This window comes from Mustela lutreola, chromosome 10 (genome assembly GCF_030435805.1).
Source record: "Mustela lutreola isolate mMusLut2 chromosome 10, mMusLut2.pri, whole genome shotgun sequence".
Lineage (NCBI taxonomy): Eukaryota > Metazoa > Chordata > Mammalia > Carnivora > Mustelidae > Mustela > Mustela lutreola.
Genome location: NC_081299.1, coordinates 99,213,566 through 99,237,549, shown reverse-complemented (window position 1 = coordinate 99,237,549; position 23,984 = coordinate 99,213,566). Strand labels below are relative to the sequence as shown.

Genomic DNA, 23,984 nt, shown 5'->3' with positions numbered 1-23,984 from the left:
CAAGACCTGGTTCTTTGATGGTAAATACTGACCACATGTCAGGCAGGCATCAGGGAACAGTCATGTTTTCAGGTTTCGAGTTCTTTGGTAAACACTCCAACCAACTGGTTCAGCCATAAAGAAAAGTAAGTGAGGGAAATAACGGGTCCTGAGCCCAGATCAGTAGCCTTTTTAGTGCTGCACACCCTCAAGGTAAACTTAATTTCTGTAGGCCTGTAAGAAGATAATGACAGCAGTCAGAGTGTAGGGATAGGGGCAGGGTTGGCACTGTTCGGAAAAGGAGTCCTGTGCCGGGAATTCTCAGTTAGAAGAGAAAAGAAAAAGGATTTTCTCAAAGAAAAAGTACTATACATGAACAACAGGCATCACTGATACAATTCTATTTTCTAGGTATTAAATATTCTTTTATGATTTAGGAAAATAGTTTTTCTCCTGCAGGAAAATTACTTTTAAAGCTGAAAGAATGAACTTAAAGGAACTTCAGAATATTGTATATTGGTGAACTGAGAACTTGCTTTGCTAGAAAAAGGACATATACCATCTATCTGTCCATCACTGGAACAGCTCTTCTGGCTAGTGATAGAATCAACTAAACTTGCAAACATTTTAACAGGAAACAGAATCAGAAAGATAATCTGTACCTTCCCCCACACCCCCATCTGCCTGTTGAGCATTGCCTTCTGCCAGGTTTAAGCAACTGGCTGGCGGAGTGGTGGTTTGACTCAGGACTTCCTGGTACTTTCCCTAGGATAATTATCATCACAGGGTCATTGAACTTATTTACCTGTCCACCTCCCTCAGCGCCTAGAAGGCAAGGGGGTTCCATGCGTCCATCACTGTAGTCGCTGCTAAGCACATAGTAGGTAGGCACTCACTAAATATGTGTTGACTAAAGGAGTAGTGCAATGACTGACTCACAGCAGATGGTAATAAAGAATTTGTGAATGAACTGCTTTTAGAATATTGGGAGCAGTAATTGATGTTAAATGGGCCATTTAGACGGGCAAAGGAGGAGTAACTCTTGCCTGGCAAAGTGTATCTATAGTGACCTTGAGCATAGGAAACCCGCATTTTTAGGCTGGGTGGGGAAGCAGTCCAAGACTTCGGTACAATGAAGAACGGTGTAAAATGGCATTATTCAACTTAGAAAAGTCTCCGCCGGAGGTTGGCCTCTGGGCAGAATGACCCAGCAGAACTTAAAGCGGAGAGGAAGCAAGCCTCTGCACGGAAACCTTCCGGCCGGGAAGCCCCCTCGAATCCAGATACCCAGACCTTCAGGAGGCCGCTCTAGACCGGACCTTCTCAAGCCTGAGATCAGAGCTCTCTCCGTGCTCCAGATTCCAAGGTGACGTAGCCACAGGTGAGAAACAACTCCCTCGCGCATTCCCTTAGTCCAGGTGACCGCGGAACTGGGCATCATCTCTTCCCCAGCTCAAGGGCTGAAGTACACCCCCTCCTCTTTCTCCCCCGCCTTCTCCCACTCGAGGTGGCGGGATGGGTGGGCCTGGCGGAACCGCCCAAGGGGGCAGGCTCTGAGGCTTGGGCGGGCACCGCTGGCCAGGCCCGCCGGCGACCTTGGCGGACTGCGACCCAGGCCGGCCCACGCGCGGGGCGGAGTGGGACTCGCGGCCCCTCCGGGTTTGCGCGGACGCGGCGGGGGGGCGGGGAGGATGGTCCGCGGGAGGCGGGGAAGCCGGGTACTGGAGGCGGGGAGCGGCGGGGGACTCACCTGCAGCAGCACGGCCAGGAGGAAGCACAAGTACATCTGGTAGATGCCCATCTCCCCCACCGCCTGGAACGCCTCTTCCACCTCCATGGCTGGCCTGGCCCGGCAGCCCCGGCTCGGCCCCGCTGAGCAGAGCCGCAGCGGGAGCGGGGTCAGAGCGGGAAGGGGGCGGGGGCGGGAGCGGGAGCGGGAGCGTGCGGGCGGGGCGGGGCGGGGCGGGGCGGGGCGGCGCGTCTGCGCGGGCGGGGCGCGGCCCCAGCTGTACGGGGCCGCGCGGCTTTCTGGTGGGGTCCTGGGTCCAAGGGGGCTGGCTGTGCGCGCCGCTCTCGGGGCGAGGGAAGAGGATGTGGGCTCGGGGTGAGGCATCCTCGTGGATGGAGAAACACGGAAACAGCGCCAGCTGGCACCCGAGCCCTCTGGGGGCGGGGGCGCAATAACTGGGCGACCTGGGGGCGGCCCTGAATTGTTTGTCCTGTTGCCCAAATCGGGGGGGGGGGGGGTTAGGGGCGTTGTGGAGCCGTCAGGGAAGAGTACTGGTCAGGCTTTCTTTGCAGTCCTACTCTGTGCTAGCTTTGTAGAGGTCACCGGTAAACAAATTCTTGCAAAGCTGCGAGATTCATTTGCAAACAGAAATAGGCGGCAGGGAAAAAGGAAGTACAAAAGAGCGAAGGTGAAGGTGTGGGACAGGAGGTGATGGATGCCAAGGTGTTTGAAGGATCAGCAGCATTGGCGAGGCAGGGCAGAGTGACCGGTCGCCTGCCTTAAGTCCCCCCATTCCCGCACCCGCTGAGCTTGGTTTTAACAGCTGCCTACAATTCCCTAGTCGGAGCCATGACCCCCAACACAATGTGGACTGAAGAGGTCACCAACTAATGTTTTATTTAGGCTTTCACATCTAAGAGAGTGAGATAGGCCTACGGTTTTCTTTTCTTCCTACTGTCCTCGTCTATATTCGGCAGGAAGCTTACAGTGGTTTCCTGTAACCAGGTGGAAGTGTTTGATAAAGCTCTCCTTTAAGCCATTCGGATTGGCTAGTTTTGCAGGGCGATCCCATTCATTACAGAGGTAGATAGAAGGAGATACTACATAAATTTTTATGGCTTTCTTTCTTTAGTTTTTTTTTCTAAAAATGTTTCTACTTTATCAGTTGTTATTCCTGTTCTATAATAAACTTGTTCAGTTTGTTCTCTTAAGGTTTTATAAAATCGTGCTCTGGCTCTATGCCCTATTTTTCATTGTTAACACCGTTTATTGTTTATTTTTCACTCTTATCAGTCATGCTACAGGTTTATCTTTAAAAAAAAAAGTCCCAATTTTTATTTTGCGGTTTTTCTTCTTGTATTTGTTTTCTATTTTGTGGATTATGTGAATTCTTTTCCTCCTTACATTTGTTACTGTACAATTCCCTTATTAGCTACATGACTTGAAAGTTTAGCTTATTTGCTTTTATTTTTACTTTTTTAAGAATAATTGTATTTCAGGTTATGCATTTCTCTTTGTTCTGATCTACAAGTGTTGTCATGTGGTTTTGTTGCTTTTAGTTTGGAATATTCCATTCCATGCACTGTCCGCTTTAAACCAGTGAACTATTTGTTAAGTTTCTTTCTTTCTCTGTCTCTTTCCCTCCCTCCCTTCCCCGCTCCCTTTCTTTCTTTCTCTTTTTTTTTTTGTTTCCAAGTAAATGTTATTGCTATTTTTTAACAATCCTTTTATTGTTGATTACTAATTTAATTATTTAAATGCTTTTTGAACAGAGATGATATTAAATCTTGCAAATTGTTTGAGGTTTCTTGTGACCAAATATGCAGTCATTTTAGAAAAAATAGGCTGAGTGTGTTGAAAATATTCTCCCTGTGTTTGGGTGTAAGGTTCTCTATAAATTAGATCAAGCTCATTGGTAGTATTCAAATAATGTGTATTACCACTGGATATATCAATTTTTAATAAATGTGTCAAAATCTTCTGAAGTGTTTATCATTTTTGAGTTTTTATCAAGATCTTTTTATTTCTGTGGGTTCATAAAGGTACCAGTTGAATCGTTCCTTTTATCATGATAAAATAGCTCTTTTTTAATGCTTTTTGTCTTGATTTTTATTTTGTCTAATGTTAATATTGCTGCATCCAAGGGTTTTTGGTATTATTTTTCTTGTAATTTTTATTTTCATCCTTTTTTGTTCATCAAGGTCTAGGCATGTTTATGGAAGGAGGGTCTTTTTGTCCATCCAATTTGATAGTCTTTGTCTTTTAACATGTGAGTAAAATCCATTTATACTTATTGTGAGTGATATATGTGGAATTATTTCTACCATTTCATTTTCTGTTTTCTGTTTCCCATCATCTCATTTTTCCCCCTTCTTAGCAATCTGTTGGAGTCCGAAAGCCATTTCACCCTGCCCTTCTCTCTTTTTGCTATTTGGGGACCTACACCATCATCATCATGATGATTGCACCATCATCATCATCATCATTATTATTATTTTGGTAGTTACACCTATATTTTTAACATCTACATGACCGTACACTCTTCTACAATGTTCATCGTTATTTAAAATTACCTCTATTCTCTTTTCAAACTGATAGGAACCTACAAAAGATTCTGAAAGGATGCAGAACAAGTCTGCCCAAAATATTTCACTTCCGCATGTTCACTCTTTTTAGCAGAAGGCAGTAGAGGCACAGCAGACTCAAGAAAAATTTTCCTCTCTTTTAAACTACCTAAAAGAATCTAGATTGGAGGCCTATCCCAGAAAGAGAATGATTACTAAAGGATAACTTTTTAATCTGAAAGACTTATTTGTATGGCAGGATAAACATCTAATCACCAAACATTTGCTCTTCTTACTGTCCTATGAATTACCCTTTACCCCTTTGAAGTCCCAGGCCCCTATCCCATTCTTTAGTTCAGGATAGCATATAAGCCCCAAAAGCCCAGCTTGTCCTTGGATATCATGTTCATATTCCCTGTATGAAAAAAATTAAATGTTTTTTTTCCTGTTAATCTACCTTATGTTATTAGACCAGCCAAAGAACCTAGAATGGTTAAAGGAAAATGTTTTCTCCCCAACAATTCCAAGAAAGCTTTATCTGAGAAAACATAGGAGGACATAAAGATGTTATATTCTGGAAAACTTTGTTAGGTGACTCAAGAAGTTACTGTTGTGGTACTAAACCATTGATGGAGAAAATTTGGAAGTGTTTTATTAAAAAATTTCTATTCTTAAGAAAAATTAGCCTGCACTTGGAAATAATAAGAAAGTAAGAAGACGACTATGTGTGCTTCTAATGTAGTAATGAAGCATCATTTAACAGGCCAACCACATGGTTATTTAATACTCTAAGAGAATTTACCTGTGGTTACTACACAGGTTATTACTACCTGTGGTTACCTGTGGTTACTACAAATTAGAGTCCAGATACTCTGCAGTTCTATTTAAATTTTTGTTTGGTAGAGATGTAAAGATTATGTTCAACAGAAAAGACAACCTATTATTTAATTACCCTATAAAACATTCACTAGTTTTGTACAAATCTAGAAATCCCATTTTAACATACTTATTTTTTTTCTAGAAATTACCAGTGCCTCAAATTACCAGTGCCTCAAAGGTGTTCTTAGCACCAGCTTTTCCAGAGTACTGGTTCTTTCATCAATTGAAATAAAATATTTGACATGGGTTCATTATCTATTGGTAAGAGAGTCACAGTTTAACTTTTGAAAATTTTTCTTTGACATTATGATGTATGGGGAATGAAAAATTATAAATTAATACTCATATGATATACAGCTAACTTAAATTGTTAAGTAGAAATTGGGTAAGTTTAGTTTATCTTCTTAAAAGTTTATATTATAATTCATCTTATATTAGATGTATATGGACATATATGCTAAAAGCAGTTGGGAAGTGTGAGAACAGAAAGTATAATCTGCAGATTGTCAGAAATAAGATCTGATGGAGGAATCTGATGGAGAAATAAGATTTGATAGAGGCCAAGTATGCAGTGCTAAGGAGCTTGAACTTTCTCTTACAGGTGATAGGGAGCCACTGAAGTGTTTTAAGCTACAGTGGTATGATTTTTTTTTTTTTTTTTTTTATTATTTTTTTATTTTTTTTAAAACTTTTTTTTTTTTTTTTTTTTTTTTTTTAGATTTTTTATTTATTTATCAGAGAGAGAGAGGACGAGAGCAAGCACAGGCAGACAGAATGGCAGGCAGAGGCAGAGGGAGAAGCAGGCTCCCTGCCGAGCAAGGAGCCCGATGCGGGACTCGATCCCAGGACGCTGGGATCATGACCTGAGCCGAAGGCAGCTGCTCAACCAACTGAGCCACCCAGGCGTCCCCAGTGGTATGATTTTTAAAGATGACTTGACAGCAGTGTTAAAAGCATGTAACACCAGTTGAAACACTGCTCTAATGGCCCAGGCAAGAACCAAATGAGGACCTGAGGGTTTAAACCAGAACAGTAATAATAAAGATGGAGAAGTGAGGTCAAATTTAAAGTAAAATTTCAAAAATTAATAGTGACTGCATTTTGCACAGGCAAAAGAGAGAGAACTCAGAAGCGACTCCTGTGTTTCTGACCTTGATGACTCAGGAGATGGAGGTACTCTTAACTGAGGTAGGGAACACAGAGGTTGGAGTAGATTGGTAGTGGTGGGTTGCAGGGCCTAGGACAGGAATGGTGGCTCCGACTGACGTTGCTCTTTTAAATGGTCGTTGCCCCTTTAAGATTCTGCCCTTCCCCCTTAACCCACCCAGACCCCTGCTGGATTTCCTTGCCCTAATTTACAGTCAGCACCAAAGCTTCTGAGCATGCGCTGAAGAAAGAGCTGGACTAATTAAAGCTCTCCTGAGGCTCAAGGTATTGCATCTGTGGCTCTCAGCAAAGAGTTCCATTTTGAGAGCGTATTTTCCCCATCTGACTATTCTTTTCTCATTTTTCTTAAGCCCTTTCCTACTACAATCTTGTAGTACCTGAATCTTTATCAGGAATGGTGAGCATTGTGGGGTTTTTTTTAATAATAAAAAATTAAAATAATGTTTAAAATAGGGTGTCTGTCAATAAACACTTTGGGGGATTTGAGGAGAAAAGCCGTAAACTTTATCTGGTAAATTATATGAAGCATTGAGGCAAAAAGACTCAATCTTTATAATCTTTCTAAATTATTCTAAAAGCTGCACACCTACCCACTGTATCATGTCTTCTGCTCTATTGGTAATTTGGTGAGCTGGAGGGCTATTGAAATTTGGTGTGCAAGATAAGACTTCATGCATGTCAAGTGTTGTTTCAAGTCCTGGGAAATCAGTGTCGTAGATCCACCTAAATATACCAAAAATGATTATCTTCCTTAAAAATCTAAAGAATATTTTCCCTTCTGCATAAACCTTCATGCTGTGATAACCTTTCATTGTTAGTTCTTCACGGCAACATACCTTCATAAAGGTAACCAAAGTTCAAATACCTCTGTCAACCTTAAGTTGATATAAACACCACAAATATGATGGGAATAACCAGATCACAAGGAAGCCTTCCTCCTGGGAGGAAGGAGCAAGAAGACTGAGGGAGGAGAAGCAAAAAGCAGATGGAATTGGCAGGGAGATGAACGTGTCTCCATCAACCAGCCCCCCAAACCAACAACTATCATTCAGAACCATTCTCTAGTAGGTGACAAGTATATACTAAAATAAATCTAAATCAGTGGAGAGAAATTGGCCATTCCCATGTCTTAAACCTTAGCAATACAGGAAAAGAGGACCGGCATTAAAGAGAGCATGTGATGTGATGAGCACTTGAGGTTCTATGCAACTGACGAATTACTGAACTCCACATCTGAAATTAATGAGGTACTATATGTTGGCTAATTGAATTTAAATTAAAAACAAAAGCAAATGAGGATAAGTAGAGTTAGGTCTAAAATTCAAGAGGTTGGTAGAGGGACATGAAGTATGAGAGAAATCAGCCATTAATTGTGTGTGAAGTTAGACAGTAGAGTGTTTTGCTTGCTGAGTCCAATTTTACATGCTGTCCCAAGAGGCACTGAGCTAAGATAATAGGACATTCATTTAATTCAACAAACTCATTCCTGAGTGCTCAGCTTGAATGAAAATGTTCATGTTGTTGTTCCTGGGGCTGCTGCTACTATTTCTTACATGGGAGTCACCCAACACCCGAAACGATGAATTTCCTTTACTCATGGGGTCAATTAACTGGGACTACAACGCAGTAGGATGGGTGAACATTTAGCCTGTACAAGGACAAATGCTTCCATGTTGCCCCAGATTAAAATCTGGATGTTCTTGGAGCTGTGTTCACCACCTTAGCTGTTGAGTGTTGCTCAAAGCTGATGATAACCTGCACATGGAGAATTTTAACCACAACTGGTTCTTCCAGTTAAAACCAACAACTGACGTTGCTTTCAGAAAATAGTCAACCAAAGTAGATGTCAGAGAATCAAGTGTGATCTACTCAATCTTAGATAGGAGAGCTCGCCAATCCTAAAGCATTCCAAAAATGTAAGTATTAGATTCATTCGACAAACACTTGCTGAGCAACTCCTCTGTCCTGGGGGATGTTCTGGGTGTGAGGAATACGGCATTAAGCCAGCAGCGCCTCTCCCTCTCCCTCTGCCTGGGCACTTGCATTCCAGGGAAGACTTCCTTCTTGGCTGCAATTCTGGATGGCTGGGGTGGTGGAGGAGGAAGTGGCAACTATGTAAATTGCATGCTGGCTCTACTATCTGATCATGAAACCAACCCCAAATCCATACGTTACAATGTGGATAAAGTAAATCATAAAGCACTTTGCAATCCAGTCAATCTTCTTCAGTCCCTGTATTTATCTGCCTTAAGAAGAATGTAACCAAACGTCATCTCCAGTAATGAAAGTCACTCAGTAGAAAGTTACAATAATGCACAAATTCACAAAAGAATCTGCCTGATCTTCAGAACCAAAGGAATCCCTGAATCCCTCGTTTACTGGCATACAGCTATCTGAGCCAAAAGATCATAATGCATTTTCAACAATATAAACTCCTCTTGATCATCCTCATTTGTGTGAGAATGAGGACAGCCGAACAGAACCAGTCAAATCCTTCTGTCAGTTGTGTTTTCCAGCGCAAGATTTTGAATATTCTCGGCTTCATTTTCCGCTCTTACCAGGGCTGAGACGCTTCTGTCACCTTTTTTTTTAAGTCACGTGTTCTCCCACAAATCTAATGCAAGTGAATGGTTTTTCTCAGGAAAAGGAGGATGCAGGAGAGGGCGCACTCACACACGTATTTTGAATACAATTTTATTTTTAAAAATCACCTAGTCCAACCGCAACATGATAGAAATCATGAATTTAAGGCTATTGGACATTAGATAATATGTTCAGAATGATTAAGGAAGGTCGAGAAAGTCACATGCTTGGTAGAAAGGTACATGAAAACCCCAATTCTCAAAAGTTTGGGCTTTTTTGTTTTTTAAAACTACCGGAGGCTGCTCTCCGGTTACAGGCCCCATCTCTGAGCAGTTTTTTCTTGCGTGGAAATATGAATATAGCACAATGTTATCTTTGGAACACATCTGAGCTCTGATTCCTTTGTAAACAGTAAATATGCGCCCGAATCCACAGTGATGTTGAGGTTGGGGGCTGAACAGGACCTGCCTGTCTCCCAAGCCGGAGACTTGAGTTGGGCGTGTGTAATAACTCAGCAACGTGACTGCAATCACAAACACACACAGAATGAGTTCTCCTCTGTTGTGTTTGCAGCCGAAGAATGGAATCGTGTTACAGCTTTCCTTTTTGTATTACTCCTCACTCAACAGCCATTCTGCTTTTGACCTGGGAAAACTGGGCCACAGAGATGCTGCACCATCAGGCATATTTCCTGTTGGGCTGTGAATGTCTAGCATATAGCTGATTCTGATTCACACCTCCTTAAGTCCTCTACCAATCCATGAAAGGCTATTTTGTCTCTTTGGTGCACTGTCCAAGCACCTTCTGCAGACAAAACAGCAACTGGTTCTTTGGGTTGTTGCCGGGAGATGACGATCTTCGGTCCCAGTGGTCAGTGATGCCTTCTCAGTCTGTCTGTTAATTGGCTGTGTTGCTAATGATGTGTCCTTGTCATGACAGTGTCCTGGTGACCAGCCTTCCTTTCCTCTCCATCTTCCTCCCACGCCCATACATGGAGGGTCAAAGGAAGAAGTAAGATAGGTGAAAGAAGGTGGGATTTTAGGAGTGCAATGGCTATGGCATAAAATAAAACAACCCAAGCAATGAGAGATACTTGAATAAAGATCCCTGAGTCCTTTGAAGTCTATGTCTTTATTTTTATCCCTGCTTTTTCCCAGCTGTGTATCTGTGAGATTAAAACGTGCTCGGTTGCAAGGAGATGGGTGTCCCTTCGAACAACGTACAATGGAAAGATATTTCCAGAGTTCATTTGGTTTTTACTTTGTGGGATATTAAAATACAAGCCGATAATCAGACAACCACTTAAGCAGAGAAGTTTCCTCTTCTGTGGTGTGGCTTGCACAGGGAGTAGGCATTCTGATGGAGATGTCCTATTGGAAGCTGGATGCAGAAGGCAAGGATGGATGTCGTGCTGGGGCTCTCTTCTGGCCCTGCCAGCAGGTGACCAGCTGGCACCAGAGACAAGCATGACAGCTTGGTGCACTCAACTGAGACCCACGTTTCTATTTTCCTTCATCCAGGGAATAGCTAAAAACACGATCTCTAATTCCCTTACTGGCATGGGGCAGTGCAGAAATAAATGAGCTTTGAGTTAAAGATTCTAAACAAAAATATGTCCAAACAATTTTCAAGCTGACACTTGGTAGTCGTGTTTTGAGAACTGAGTGATCTATGAACCAAAGTCTTGTGGGGCCCATGCATTCTCCACCCTAGAAACACACTTAAAAAGGCTGATGATACGAGAGACTTCACATTTGAAAATTCAGCCTTGAGCGCAGTGTTTATGGGATGAATATCTTTCTGGGAGACCTATACCATCTTGATGGGGATGCAGAGGTAAGCGAGAAGATTCGACCCTTCTCCTTTGACCATAGATTGCCTGATTTGACCTAGAATCAGCAAAGCCATGCTGAAGACTCACAAATATTTCAAATGAGCTCTTCAATGCTAATGCTTTCCTTTTCACTAATAGTTCCTTTTTAATTTTAAGGGTACCTTAAAAAATACCCTTAAAGCTCCCAAAGGATGGTTAAAAGGAGGGGAAACAAAAAAAGAAAAGAAGATAATATAGCCAGCAATTAAAGAGAACTCTGGAGGCACCTGGGTGGCTCAGTCGGTTAAGAAAAAGACTCCTGGGGGCGTCTGGGTGACTCAATGGGTTAAAACCTCTGCCTTCGGCTCAGGTCATGATCCCAGGGCCCTGGGTTTGAGTCCCACATTGGGCTCTCTGCTCAGCAGGGAGCCTGCTACCTTCTCTCTCTGTCTGCCTCTCCACCTACTTGTGATCTCTGTCAAATAAATAAATAAAATCTTCAAAGAAAGAAAGAAAGAAAAAGAAAAGGACTCCTGATTTTCGACTCAGGTCATGTTCTCAGGGTCCTGAGCCATGTGTCGGGCTCCATGTTCAGCAGTCTGTTTCTCTTCCCCTCTCTCAAATAAATAAATAAATCTTTAAGAAAATGAGAGACAGGTTTGCTGTAATAGGCTCAGGACTGTTAGACCTCAGGTTCATATGAACCACAAGGCAGGTGCATCTGAGACGCAAGCAACCTGCTCGGCCCCTCCGCCCTAGCCAGCTGCTCTGTGCTCAGAGACCCGGAAGTCCTGTATTTGCTGCAAACAATGTCCTTTCTGGGCCAGACTGCACTAGAACTCTATGGCAGTTGTACCCACCTCCCGGCTTCCCAGCACCTGCAAGGTCACTTTATTCCTTCCGGATTATATATGATATGTTTCCCAAGACCACTTGAAAATTCTTCCATACAGGGAAACAAAAGGAGAAACTTACATGAAACAATATCTTTCCTCCTTAGAAGCTGTCTGGCTAGTTGTAGCTGTTGGGAGGGTGGTGTGGGATCCAGAGGTTAACTGAAAAACAAATCTTGATGGGATTGCTTATATTTTCATTTTTTACAGCTTCCACTTCTCATTATATGTATGCTTTCCTTTAAATACAAGGGCGTATTTGTAATAACTTTTGAAGTCCTTTTTTGCCAATCTGCCAATTCTGTTATCTCTTCCTCGGTGGGTGTGTTTGTCTTGACTGATTTTTCTCCAGATTGTAGGTCTTAAATTCCTGCTTCTCGTATATATTTTTTTCTATCGAATGCTGGAAATTGTGAATTTTGGTCATTGAGACCTGGAGTTTGTCTTAGTTAAAGGATATTAGGTTTTATTCTGGCAGGCAGTTAATCTATTTGTGCATCAGCTTGACCTTTTGAAGCTTTTTCTTAAGCTTTGTTGGAGCGGCTTTGGAGTAGCCTTTACCGCAGGGCTAATTTAGTCCTCCAACAAAAGCATGACTCCTCTGAAGTGTCTGGTCCTACCCCAGGTGTTCATTGTAGTCGCTTCACACCATTTGGGCTTTTGCCTTTTCTATATCCTGGAATTGCTCTTTATGGGAACGCCAATAACTCTGACATCCAAAGGAGACTTTTCTGTTTCTGTCTTACTTGATCTCTTGGTAGTGGCACTGAACGCTCTTAGCCACTCCCACCTTCTTCAAACACTCTTTTCTTGGGACTTTGTTTCTGTACCTTACTTGTTCTGCTCTTACCAGCAGCAGTTTTGCTGGCACTCTTTCTACCTAATCTTTCAATATTCCTCAGTGTTTCCCTGAAGCGCCCTTCCCATTTCACTCTACATTCTCTCTTTCTCTGGAGGATCTCATGCTGCCCCATGGCCTCCACTCCCATCTAGCTTACAGGGGAAAAAAATTGTGTGCGTGTGTGTGTGTGTATGTGTGTGTGTGTGTAGGTGTGTGTGTGTGTGTAGGTGTGTGTTCTCAATTCTTGACTTCTTCCACCCTTCAGACTCCCCATTACCAACCTCACCTTCAGTATCTCTTTTGGGACATTTCAAACACATCACGTACTATAGTGACCTCATGATTCTAGCTCACTGCCCCACACCTGCTTCTCTTCCAACATTCTCACTTGTGAAAAGGCATTACCTAGTTTCTCATGCAAAACAAACAAACAAACAAACAAACAAAAAACCACCCGAGTCATCCTTATAGCCTTGCCCTTGATGTATATGAATACCAAAAACAATCATTTTTTTCCCTTCTAGATATCTGCTGAATCTGTCTCCAGGACCCCACAAGAATCTGTTGGCCTGCACACCAAGAGTGGTTCTAGAGCAGAAGGGAGATACAGCAGTGTTAATATGGCAGGATTGAAACAATCTCAGAGTGTTGTCCACAGCCAGATGGTTTGGGAAGAAGCAGAACATTTTCTATATCCGTGGAGAACAGATTAGACATGGTATAGGGAAGAGGGGACCCGAGGAGTTTTCAAGATGGGACCAAGAGGGTGCAGCAGAAGGCCGGGTGACCCTCTGACCATGGGTCAAACAGGACCAAGGGCTTCCCAGTATGACAGGATCAAGGAGACCAGATTGTTCACAGCATACATTCCTCCCCAAATTCAGATCAATACCAAGGAGGTGGGAAGACCCTCAAATTGACTGAAATCAGATTTCTAACTTCAAGAAGAATGGGAGCTTGACGATGAAATGAACTTCACATATATGCCAAATAATATTCTCCTTCTTTGCAAAGGAATAAAAATCATACCCAGTACAGGAACAACGTCACTGATAAAGACTTGCTGTTTGCCCTACATTGTGAACAAGCGTAAATGCAAAGAGGAAGTAGGCTCTGTAGTCAGGCAATCTTCATTGCCACCATCCTCAACCAAGCCACGGTCATCCCTTACCTGAACACCAATAATCACCTCCTTAGGATTCTCTCACCTAAATTCTTGCTTTCCTCCAATCTCAACTTTCCACACCAAAATAGGAGTGATCTTTTTGGTATGCAAACCTGATCCTATCACTCTTCTGCTTAGAACCCCAATAGCTTTTCTTCATTTTTAGAATGAAGTCCTTATCCATTTACCGGGGTCTTTGAGGCCCTGCACTGTCTTGCCAGTTACCCCTGGGGCACCTCGCCTTCATTCTTCTGCACTGGACCTCTCCTGGCTCCTCTGGGGTGCTAATTTACAGGCCTCCCTCTGCCTGGAATGTGCCTCCTGGGTCCCCTGCACATATCCTCGATCCTTCAGTTCCTGGCTCCAAGGCCACTCCTCCCCGCTTCTTCCTTCGCCCCAGTCAGTCTGGGGGCTCCTCGAGCCACTCACATTTGCTCCCTGCCCCTTTACCTCATTGTGCTTGACCCTCACTGTTCTCCATGAGGGCAGGGCCAGGGTCTTTTACCCTCCATACCCAGGGCACTTGCTATGCCCCAAATGGAGCAGTCTGGCACAAAAAGGATTGCAAGAAATGCTGGGTGAAGGAAAGGAGTCCAGAAAGCGAATTCGCACCAACGCATTAACAAAGTGTTCAGGTGCTGGCCTAGAGCATATTCTGATAAATTTAAAGCAGCCTGTCTATCCTGGAAAAGCTTGAACTCTTGACATATTGCTTAGGGAGACACGTCTGAGCCCCTGACACTTCCAGGCTGCTGTTCGCTAGGAGGAAAGGCAGGCGACCTTCTACTATTAACTCTGAATCCCTAGGTGCTTGTCCACCTGCTTCTCTAACCTGCCTCCCCTCCCACGGTGCTCAGCCCACAGGGGTTTTCTGTTCCTGAAACCCACTAAGTTCTCGCCATACCCAGGTCCTCGAGTGCCCTCTGCGGGGTGCTCCCTTCTCCCCCACCTTGCTTGTCAGGAAGTGAGCTCCTTGACAGCACCAGTGCAGTTTCTGTCCGGCTCTGCTGGCCCCTGTCGCTGTGCGCAGTCCCCTCAGCGCTCTGTCTCCGCAGGGGCGTTGGACTCCAGGTGGTGATTTTACGCATTTGTATATTTACTTCCTTCAACTCGTGTTCTCTACTACGCTGTGAGTGAAGGCGGGGAGCACGTGGACCTTGCTTCCTACGTCCTGCCAGGATCTAGCCCAGGTCCTCCGGCATAGTATTTGGGCAAATACTCAGTAAGTATTTGTTGAATGAAAAAACTGATGTGTATAATACACCACAAGCTGACAGACGGCTATTAACTCTCATACCATACAGAGCTTCACAAGGAGAATCGGGATGCTTTTGTTAAACTGCGGAGGTTTGGCAAGTCAGACGTAAAAGTAACCCCGAAGTTGTACCTCGGGGGTTCCCTGGAACTAGGGGTGGAAGGTACTGGGAGACGGAGGGCAGGGGCTGGAGAACCCGGAGCTGGAGAATGGGGGTGACAGGAAAGCTGAGGGAGCAAATGCCGTTTGGAGCATTTAGCCTTAGATTTGTATTCTCCTGAGACCTTTCCCTTCGAGATTTCTATTTTCCATGCTTTAAGCCTGCAAAAACGAATGTGAATGAAGGGAAAAATTATTCAGCCCTGGTTAATTTTGTGAAGTCACTGGAGTCCTATTTTAGTTTCCCATTGCTGCATGTAACAAATAGCAAACTGCCACCCAGGTAGTGGCTGAATAACCACGGCAATTTACTCTCTTCCAGTCCTAGAGGCCGGAAAGTCTGGGAGAGTCTAATGGGGCTAAACTCCAGGTGTCAGCAGTCTCCTTCTGGGAGGCTCCAGGGGAGAATCTGTTCCCAGCCCCTTCAGACTCCCAGGGGCTGCCACCGACTTGGTTTGTGATACACCTGTCCAGTCTCTGCTTCCTGTTCACACTGCCTTCCCTTCTGTGGCCAAGTCTCCATCAGCCTCCCTCTTGCAAGGACATGTGTGGTTATATTTAGGGTCTACCTGGATAACCCGGGATCCTCTTCCTACACCATGGATAATCTTTCTCTCTCAAGATCCTTAATTTAGCCTACCGCGGGTCCATCTCAAATTTGAATTTCTAGCCTACGACATCTATTAAAAAGCAGGTGCTCTAGGGGCACCTCGGTGGCTCAGTGGGTTAAAAAGCAGGTGCTCTATTCACTTGGTGTGGGGGTTATTTTTAGATTTCTTTTGTCAAAGATTTTATTTATTTATTTGACAGAGAGAGATCACAAGTAAGCAGAGAAGCAGGCGGGTGGGTGTGGGGGGGTAGCAGGCTCCTCGCTGAGCAGAGAGCCTGATGTGGGGCTAGATTTCAGGACCTTGAGATCATGACATGAGCTGAAGACAAAGGCTTAACCCACTGAGCCACCCAGGCACCCCAGGGTTTATTTTTAGAACTCAACAGGTTCTTTATACTTGTTTTATTTTTCAGAGCTCCAGCGATTTTCAATGCTGAACAAACTTTGGTTCTAAGTGGTAGCGCCTCTCAAACTTTGGTTCTAAGTGGTAGTGCCTCTCAGTGCCTTTCTTATTGATCAAAACTTTATTTTTATAAGCAAGAGCAAATATTTCATAAACCAACAACACAACAGTCTTGTTTTGCATCAGGAATCTCTTTGGAAAGGCAAGTGAAAGTAAACTTAAATAAATATTTGTCTAATTAAAGATCTGTTCTAGAGATGTCAGAAAAAAAAAAAAAAATACCCAGAGATTTCTGGTCGGCAAAGTGCTGAGCAACACGTTTTCATGTTTCCGATCTTAGCAGACCCAGTACCCCCCTTCCTCCTAGGTGAGGGAAAAATTCACTGCTGAGGATCTTGTGCTTTTCTATGTTGACTTGACTAAACTGGTGCTTGAAAATCATCTGAAATGAGTTGTCGCTCCAGGCCATTTTCTCCAACTCCTGAAAACCTGCTAAACTACATATCCCCAGGTAAAAGGCAAATCATCCTTAACTTAAATGATCACTCCCCAAAGGCACATAATTCAAGACAGCCTGAGTCAGGAAGCCTGCAGCTGCTCTTTGAAGGAGACCCTAGTCTCAGGCCAGCAGCAAGGAAGCTGCTTCTAGAAGGAACCCCATTCTTCTCGTCCTGGTTGCAACAGACAGGTGTTTGTGACATTCAGTGCAGTGCCCTGCGACAGGAATATGACCTAAGTGGTGTACTCAAATACAGAATTTAAATTTCTCCTGTAACCACATTTTTAAAAAAAAGCAAAAACAGGGATGCCTGGGTGGCTCCATTGGTTAAGCATCTGCCTGTAGCTCAGGTCATGATCCCAGGGTTCTGAGATCGAGCCCCGCATCTGGCTCTTGCTTGGCAGAGAGCCTGGTTCTCCTCCCGGCTTGTGCTTGTGCTTGTGCTCTCTCTCTAATAAATAAATAAAATCTTTTTTTTTTTTAAAAAAAAGGGGCAAAAAGAACAAATGAAATTAAATACAACGATAGTTTAATCAAATATAGCCAAGACATTATTTCAACATGAATCAATAAAATAATTATTGAGGGATTTGTACAATCTTTAAAAATGTTTTAATAGTAAATCGTGATTCTGGTGTGTTATTTTTACCTTCAGTGTATGTCAGTTTGATCCAGCCACATTTTGAGGGTTTGGTAAGCCACGTGTAGCTAGTAGCTATAGTGTTGGCCTTTTGGGGTGACTAAGAAAACTGTACTTAGTCAGTAGTGACACTTCACCGTTAGATGCATTCCTTTTTTTTTTTTTTTTTAAGATCTTATTTATTTATTTGACAGACAGAGATCACAAGTAGGCAGAGAGACAGGCAGAGAGAGAGGAGGAAGCAGGCTCCCCGCTGAGCAAAGAACCCAATTCGGGGCTTAATCCCAGGATCCTGGGATCATGACCTGAGCTGAAGGCAGAGGCTTTAACCCACTGACCCACCCAGGCACCCCTAGATGCACTTCTTGACTCTTTTTTATACATTCTGGTTTTGCTGTATTTTTGCTTATTGGATTTCTTGTTAGCTGTTAGTCTTGGTTTATTTTCTTCAATGGGGAAATGCGAATTTTCTCCTAAGGGGTAGAAGCTGGAGAATAAGCCATGCACTGAAAAAGAGACAAAATGTCCAGAATGTGATCTAGGCCCTGAAAGACAGCACATGGGTGCTGGGAGGGTGACAGAACTAATGGCACCGTGCCTTCAGTGCCTGATGGATAAATGGCCTAGGGGGAGGTGTCTCAGTGTCCTGTCTCGAAAGATCCAATTTTCTTGATTTCTGGTGATGAAACAAAATGGAGCAGAACTGGCCAATGTGTCCAACCCTCCATTTCCTTTGGCAACCTTTCTTTAGGCTCAAAGAATTCCTACCTTGTAGTTAGAATATAAAAAGAGTTAATCTAGGATATAAACCACCAGCAAATGAATGAATGGAAATATAGCTATGTAAAAATTGCAATAGAATGAAATCTCAGTTAACATTAAAATATCTGATCCAAATCTGAATATTTCACATTTATGTTTCTATGTTTTATATTTATGTTCACATAATATGTCCACATGGCTGTGGACATTAATAGTGTCTGACTTTGATATTACTAAGAGAAAAAAATGGACGTAATTATAGGACAAATAATCATTGACTGATGAGGTGCTTTTATATTGTTTTGTTCTTCTAATCTGACTATCTATTAGTAATAGTATACTAAATGTACAATGTTCCTTGTTGTGGCCTTATTAGAGAATAAGATATTCCACTGGAACAACAGAAAAAATGAACATTTTTCATAAAATCATATAGGTCCTCCATTTAAGCTCTGGGTCGATTTCTTGATATTTTCGCTGAAACCACTTTTCTCAGAGCTTAAAGATCACAGCTGAGGCATGGGAGAAGGATTCTGATCCCTGACAAGAGGGTAAACCTTGTTTCATCTCTCAGCCTCAGTCCTATGGAAGCCAACGAAGGGAGAGAGATGTTGACAAATTGGCCACACTGTCAAAACATTGAGAGAAACAAAACAAATAAAAATATGGAGAGAGGAGGGAAAAAAAATAAACATAAGAATAAAGATAGAATGTGACTTTTGACGCTTTCTCATAGTTTCTATCTCTGCTGAAATTCCCTCCTGCTTCTTGTCCTCCTTTCCCATTAGATCCTTAAGGGTAATAATTGTAGTTCTTTAGGCTCCTTGCCTGATCATTGGACCATCTGGATCATCTCTGAGTCAGGATCTTTGGTTGCTTTGTCCTGAAAATGTTATTACCCTTTGATATTCATATGTCTTATAATTTTTGGTTGAATGCTGGTCATTGTATGTAAAAACACAGTCAAGACAGAGATAAATAGTATTTATGTCCAGAAATAGGTATGCTGCTTTTTTCCTGACAGTCCCTAGAGATGGAGGCCTAAGTCAGTATAGCCAGGAGTTGAGCTGAGTTTGTTGCCTTCAGTACATCACAGGATTTCTGTTCAATAAAGAAAATCTAAGCAAAGGTAATTAAAAGGTGATAAATTGGGAGAAGATATTTCCAATGTCCACCATACCTAAAAAAGATCAGAAACAACTTCCAGTCAACAACAACAACAAAAACAGGAAACCCAACAGAAAAATGGGCAAAATGTATGTCTAGACAATTCTCAGAAGAGGACATTGGGATAGCTAACAAATAGATGAAGACACGCTTAATCTCACTTTATGGAGAGGTGAAAAAGTACGGCAAGGTCTGCTGACATAACAGTGAGGAAACAAAAGCCCTCATGTGTGCAAGGGTCAACATTCAGGTAAGCAACCAATTCCTGGGTATACGCCTCTGGGAAACTCTTGCCCATGACTGAGAGGAAATACTGCTCAGCAGTAAGTGCATATTGAGTGAAAGTTTGAAACCATGTTCATCACAACATGGTTTTTGGTTAAGTGGAGTTGAGGCAACCCAATCACCTCTTTCTAGAAGCACAGGAAAGTAAACAGTAGGGGAGGGATGTATTTGACAACAGCTAACACTGCCCAAATGGTGGCAGTGTCCCGGGCAGTCTTTTAAGTGCCTCCTGTGTCTTAACACAATTATCTTGACAACAATGTTATAAGTGTTTATAGTACACAAAAGAGGTTGAGTGGGATCAAGCCAGAGGTCATGCAAACAGTAAGAGTCAGAGCTAGGTTTCAACTCAGGCATCTGGCTCCAGCAGTTGACGATAAGGGGCTGCCTGCCTTCTGGACTGTGTCTCTCTCCCAGAGCCCTGCCTTGTGGTCTGATCAATTCCCCCGCTTTCCAGCTTGTCTTTTCTGTGGGACTTCATTTCTTCTTCAAGGGGAAACAGTTTTCCGTCTAGCAGATAGGAGGACAACTTAACTAGGCTCCGAGTGATTCTTCTCCTACCTAATTAGGGAAAGCATATCCTCCTAGGCCTTTCAAATTCTTATGGTCCTGTGGTGAGGTGCTGGGACTCCAAGCAGCCTCTTTCCTAGTCTTCTCGAGGTTCATTTTCAAATAACCCAAGACAATACGGCGATTGCCTCCTCCAGCTCCCTCTGCCCTGTGGTGCAGGTCACATTCAGCCCTCACAGGATCTTCCAGAGATACCCTTTATGTATCTTTGTGCACACCGGCAGGCTTGAGACAATGTGACTGTCAATCATCCCAGTGGGCTGTGTGGCAGTGAGTCCCTCAGAGGTGACTTCAGTCTGGAAAGCTATTTTTGTCTACACTAAAAACCAGACTGACTATTCCCCTTTGGAATTGTTTTCTTATTTTTATAAAATCTTCCGTCTTCTCCTTCTTTGTGTATTGACTGTATGTTTTGGCCTTGTCTCATTTATCACTTGCCGGCGTGTTTCCTCCCCTGAGGTCTTCATGAGCTGGCCCCTTCATGAGTTGGTTGTGGCTAGGGAATGAGATGGCCCAGCTTGGTAGGAGAGCATCTAAAGAAGTCACAGGTCCTGAGCCAAACACTGAAGTCGGTAAGTGCCATACACTGTGGCCTGCCCTGTGCTGCATTTCTTAGTTCATTCTCGGGACCACCCTGTGAGTTGGGTCAAATTGTCCCAATTTGCAGACACTGAAGCTCAGGGAGGGAAAAGGCTTGCCAAGGGTCCCCTGAAAGGTCGCAGAGCTGGGATTCAGCCCAGGTCTTCTGGCACAACTCCCTCAAGTCCTCCATTCTTTGGCGGCATCTCTGATTTCCATGCTCTAAATAGCCAATTAATTAACCTCAACCTAAATGGTGTGTTTCTGTATTTAATTTCCTTTTTTCTAAAAACAAGTTACCTATCATTTGAAACACTGCCTTACTTTAGAATATTCACTGGCCTAGTGAAGATTAATTAGCAAATGGAAATTTCCTTCCCGGAAAAAAAAAAAAAAAAATCACTCGATAATAAGAAACACAATCCAGTTCTTTTTGCTTGATCTTAGCCAAAAGGCCGAGAAGTGATAAAATTCAGTTCTTTTGAAGCCAAGCTCTGTTTCTACCAGCCTGGCTATTCTGCTTGGGGAGGAGTCTCCTTTCCGTGGAGCAGGTTTGTTGATTGACTTAACAAGCGCTTCTGTGGAGTACTATGTACACTATGCATAGAATGTATGGTGTACTATGTAATAGGCACCATTCAGACCCTTTTCAAATATGAACTCTCTCTTACAGCAGAAACTAATGTCCACATCTTCCAGATGAAGAGACTGAGGTTCAGAGAGATCTATTTCTAAGTGGCATAGGCAAGACTTTAATGTGAGAAGTCCAGAGTCTGGAGATTTAAGTGCTGCACCAATTTCCCCTCTTTGCTAACTCATAGTCTGTGTTCTCGCAGGCAAAGGAAGACAGCAGCCTATAAGAGGGAATAGAAACAGAGAGGAGCCAGGAGACCCGTCTCTGTGGACCGGCAAAGAAGCTTTGGAAGCCCCACAACCCGAGATGGCACCACCCTCTGTGTCTCCATCAACTCCTGAGCTGTTCCAGGGAGGGTATCAGTATCGCGGGCTCAGAGAGCAAGAGAGGCCCCCAGTCTTTGTTAGCTGACGCCTCTGGTCTGAAGCAAGTTCATGTGAAAGAGGAACATGTTAGTCTTTGAGGTAACAAATCTAGGAAATGGACACTATGCCTTTCCTCACCCACCGCCTGCCTGGTTTTGCAGATCTGGGGTGCGTGTCTGGACCACCTTAGTCTGAGTACAGCAGGTAATACTGAATCAGAAAAATACCTTTTATAAGGAAATGACCTGTGTGTTGAGTTGATAGTCGTGAAATGGAAAGAGAAAGAAAGAATTCCATTTTGCTTCTGCTTTTAGAATATATAGAATGAAAAATGCTCTCAGTTCTACCTTAATCCCCAGAGGGGAGCAGAGGAGTTATCAAAGCCCGGGTCTCAGCCCACATCATCAGGCTCTTCCCTTCCGAGTCTGCTTTGAGGTCTGTCGAGAATCCCCATGGCTTGCTTCCATTTCGCTTCTCTCCAGGTTCCGGCCTTTGGAACCATGAGGCAAGTCACAGGAAGAAGAATGGAGTAAAACCAAAATGAGGAAAGAAAAATTAGTTTGTATGCTTCCTTTTTAAAAAGTAGATAGAATGAGAGTTTTGAACAGGATCATGTGATCCCCACCAGAGTTTCCTGGGAGAGGCAGATTCCAGAAGCCGGGGGCCAGGTCTCTCTTTTGTTGTCTCTGCTTTCCAGCTTCCCTCCCCTTCCCTGTCCTCTCTCAGAGCTTCTGTGCGTGGCTCTGCCTATCTGCTCAGTCATCTTCTCTCTGCCAACCAACTTCCCTGCCCTTTATTTCCCAGGGCATAGACTTTACCTCCTCATAACATCAGCTTTTGTATGAATTTTCTAATCTGTTTGGCATCCAGCACCCTTCACTTCAGCTCCACTGCTCACTCACTCCCTCTTCCCGCTTCCTGTTCCTAATTCCTAGGAGAGCTCTCTGAGATGCCCATCCTTTCCGGACAGGCTGTATAAGCCACAGGCTAGTCTGTCTCAAAATTGGTGGCATTTAGGCCAGTTGTCCATCACCCATCAGCAGTGGCAATTAGTATTAAATGTGTCTGCCTGGGCTGCAAGGATGGATGGTGGTGGGAAGTTCCTCTTAAAGAGCATGTGGGTGGACACGCCCCATAAAGCAGTACAGGACAGGCAGGGGAAGCGAGTTAAAATGAGCACACTGCCTGCAGCCACACTTTCACGGTAACTTCAGTGTCCATGTCACTGACCTCCTTCTGCATTAAATGGTGATCAGTGTCTTTATGGTCCTTCCATAGACTCCAAGATAGATGCTTTTGGTATTATGGCTGAGCAGTCTTATGAAGATGGGTAGGGGGACATCTGTTGTTTTACCCTCTGAGAACATAAAGAGATGAAAATAATGATCTGCTACACAGAAGAGAGCCCAGGGCCTTTTCCCTAAGGCAGACCTGGGTCATTTGCCACGTGTACCAAGTGTGACCAGTCTCCAAACAAGCTTTCTCATCTGCAAACATAGGTAGCACAGTACAGTCTTCTTCATGGGGCTGTTAGGAGTTCTTTCCTTAAGAAGTACTTTTTTACAAGAACTTTTTTTTCCTTTTAAAGTCTGATTTGATTTTTTTTAAGATCTTTTTATTTTTTATTTGACAGACAGAGATCACAAGTAGGCAGAGAGGCAGGCAGAGAGAGAGGAGGAACCAGGCTCCTCGCTGAGCAGAGAGCCCGATGCAGGGCTTGATCCCAGGATCCTGGGATCATGACCTGAGCCGAAGGCAGAGGCTTTAACCCACTGACCCACCCAGGCACCCCTTTTACAAGTACTTTAAAAAAGATTTTATTTATTTGAGAGATAAAGAGAGTGAGTTAGAGAGAGAGAATGCACATAAGCCAGGACAGGCAGAGAAGCAGGCTCCCCACTGAGCAGGGACCCGATGCGGGGCTCGATCCCAGGACCCTGGGATCATAACCTGAGCCAAAGGCAGAGGCTTAATGACTGAGTTACCCAGGCGCCCAACAAGTAAAGTATTTTATGTACTAAAGTACTTTTTGTAGTACCTGGCTCAGATTCAATACTCAGTAAATGGTGTTTGTCAGCGGCTATACCCCCTCCTGAGGCAAGTTCAGTTGGCAAGCCTGAACTTGACTGTGGAGGGGCCATGACAACAGAGACTTGGGAAAGTCTGAAGGGTCTATACTTCGGTAAAGCATATTTATTCTCTGGCCATCTTTTAAAACCCTTGAGAACACCAAAAAGAACGACAACCAAAAGAGAAAACCTCTCTTCATTTTCAACCTACTGATTAAATAGCCAGCGTATCCGTCAGACACCTTAGCTACAAACAACTGAAAGCAGTTCTTGCAGGTAGAAGCAGAAGGAAGGTACCCCACAGAGGTACTGGGAGCTCACTGACTCACTGGGAAAGCTGGGGAATTAGGTCATGACTGGGGATGAATGGAGGG

General features: G+C 43.6%; 1 protein-coding gene and 1 long non-coding RNA gene across 5 annotated transcripts in view; one reads left to right on the top strand and one right to left on the bottom strand.

Moving 5' to 3' along the window:
• Positions 1-1,891, bottom strand: part of SLC22A15 (solute carrier family 22 member 15) — a 79,645-nt gene extending 77,754 nt beyond the window's left edge. For all 4 annotated transcript variants that reach the window (XR_009345120.1, XM_059136274.1, XM_059136276.1 and 1 more), the window contains exon 1: positions 1,730-1,891. Coding sequence is in view for 3 of the 4 variants with exons in the window: in XM_059136274.1 (XP_058992257.1) it covers positions 1,730-1,816 (87 nt within the window). In the remaining variant the exon portion in view is untranslated. The remainder of the gene's footprint in view (positions 1-1,729) is intronic.
• Positions 1,104-23,054, top strand: LOC131809319 (uncharacterized). Its single transcript, XR_009345121.1, has 3 exons — positions 1,104-1,360; positions 12,973-14,835; positions 21,379-23,054. It is a non-coding gene; the product is annotated as an uncharacterized LOC131809319 (long non-coding RNA).
• The last annotated feature ends 930 nt before the right edge of the window (positions 23,055-23,984 follow it).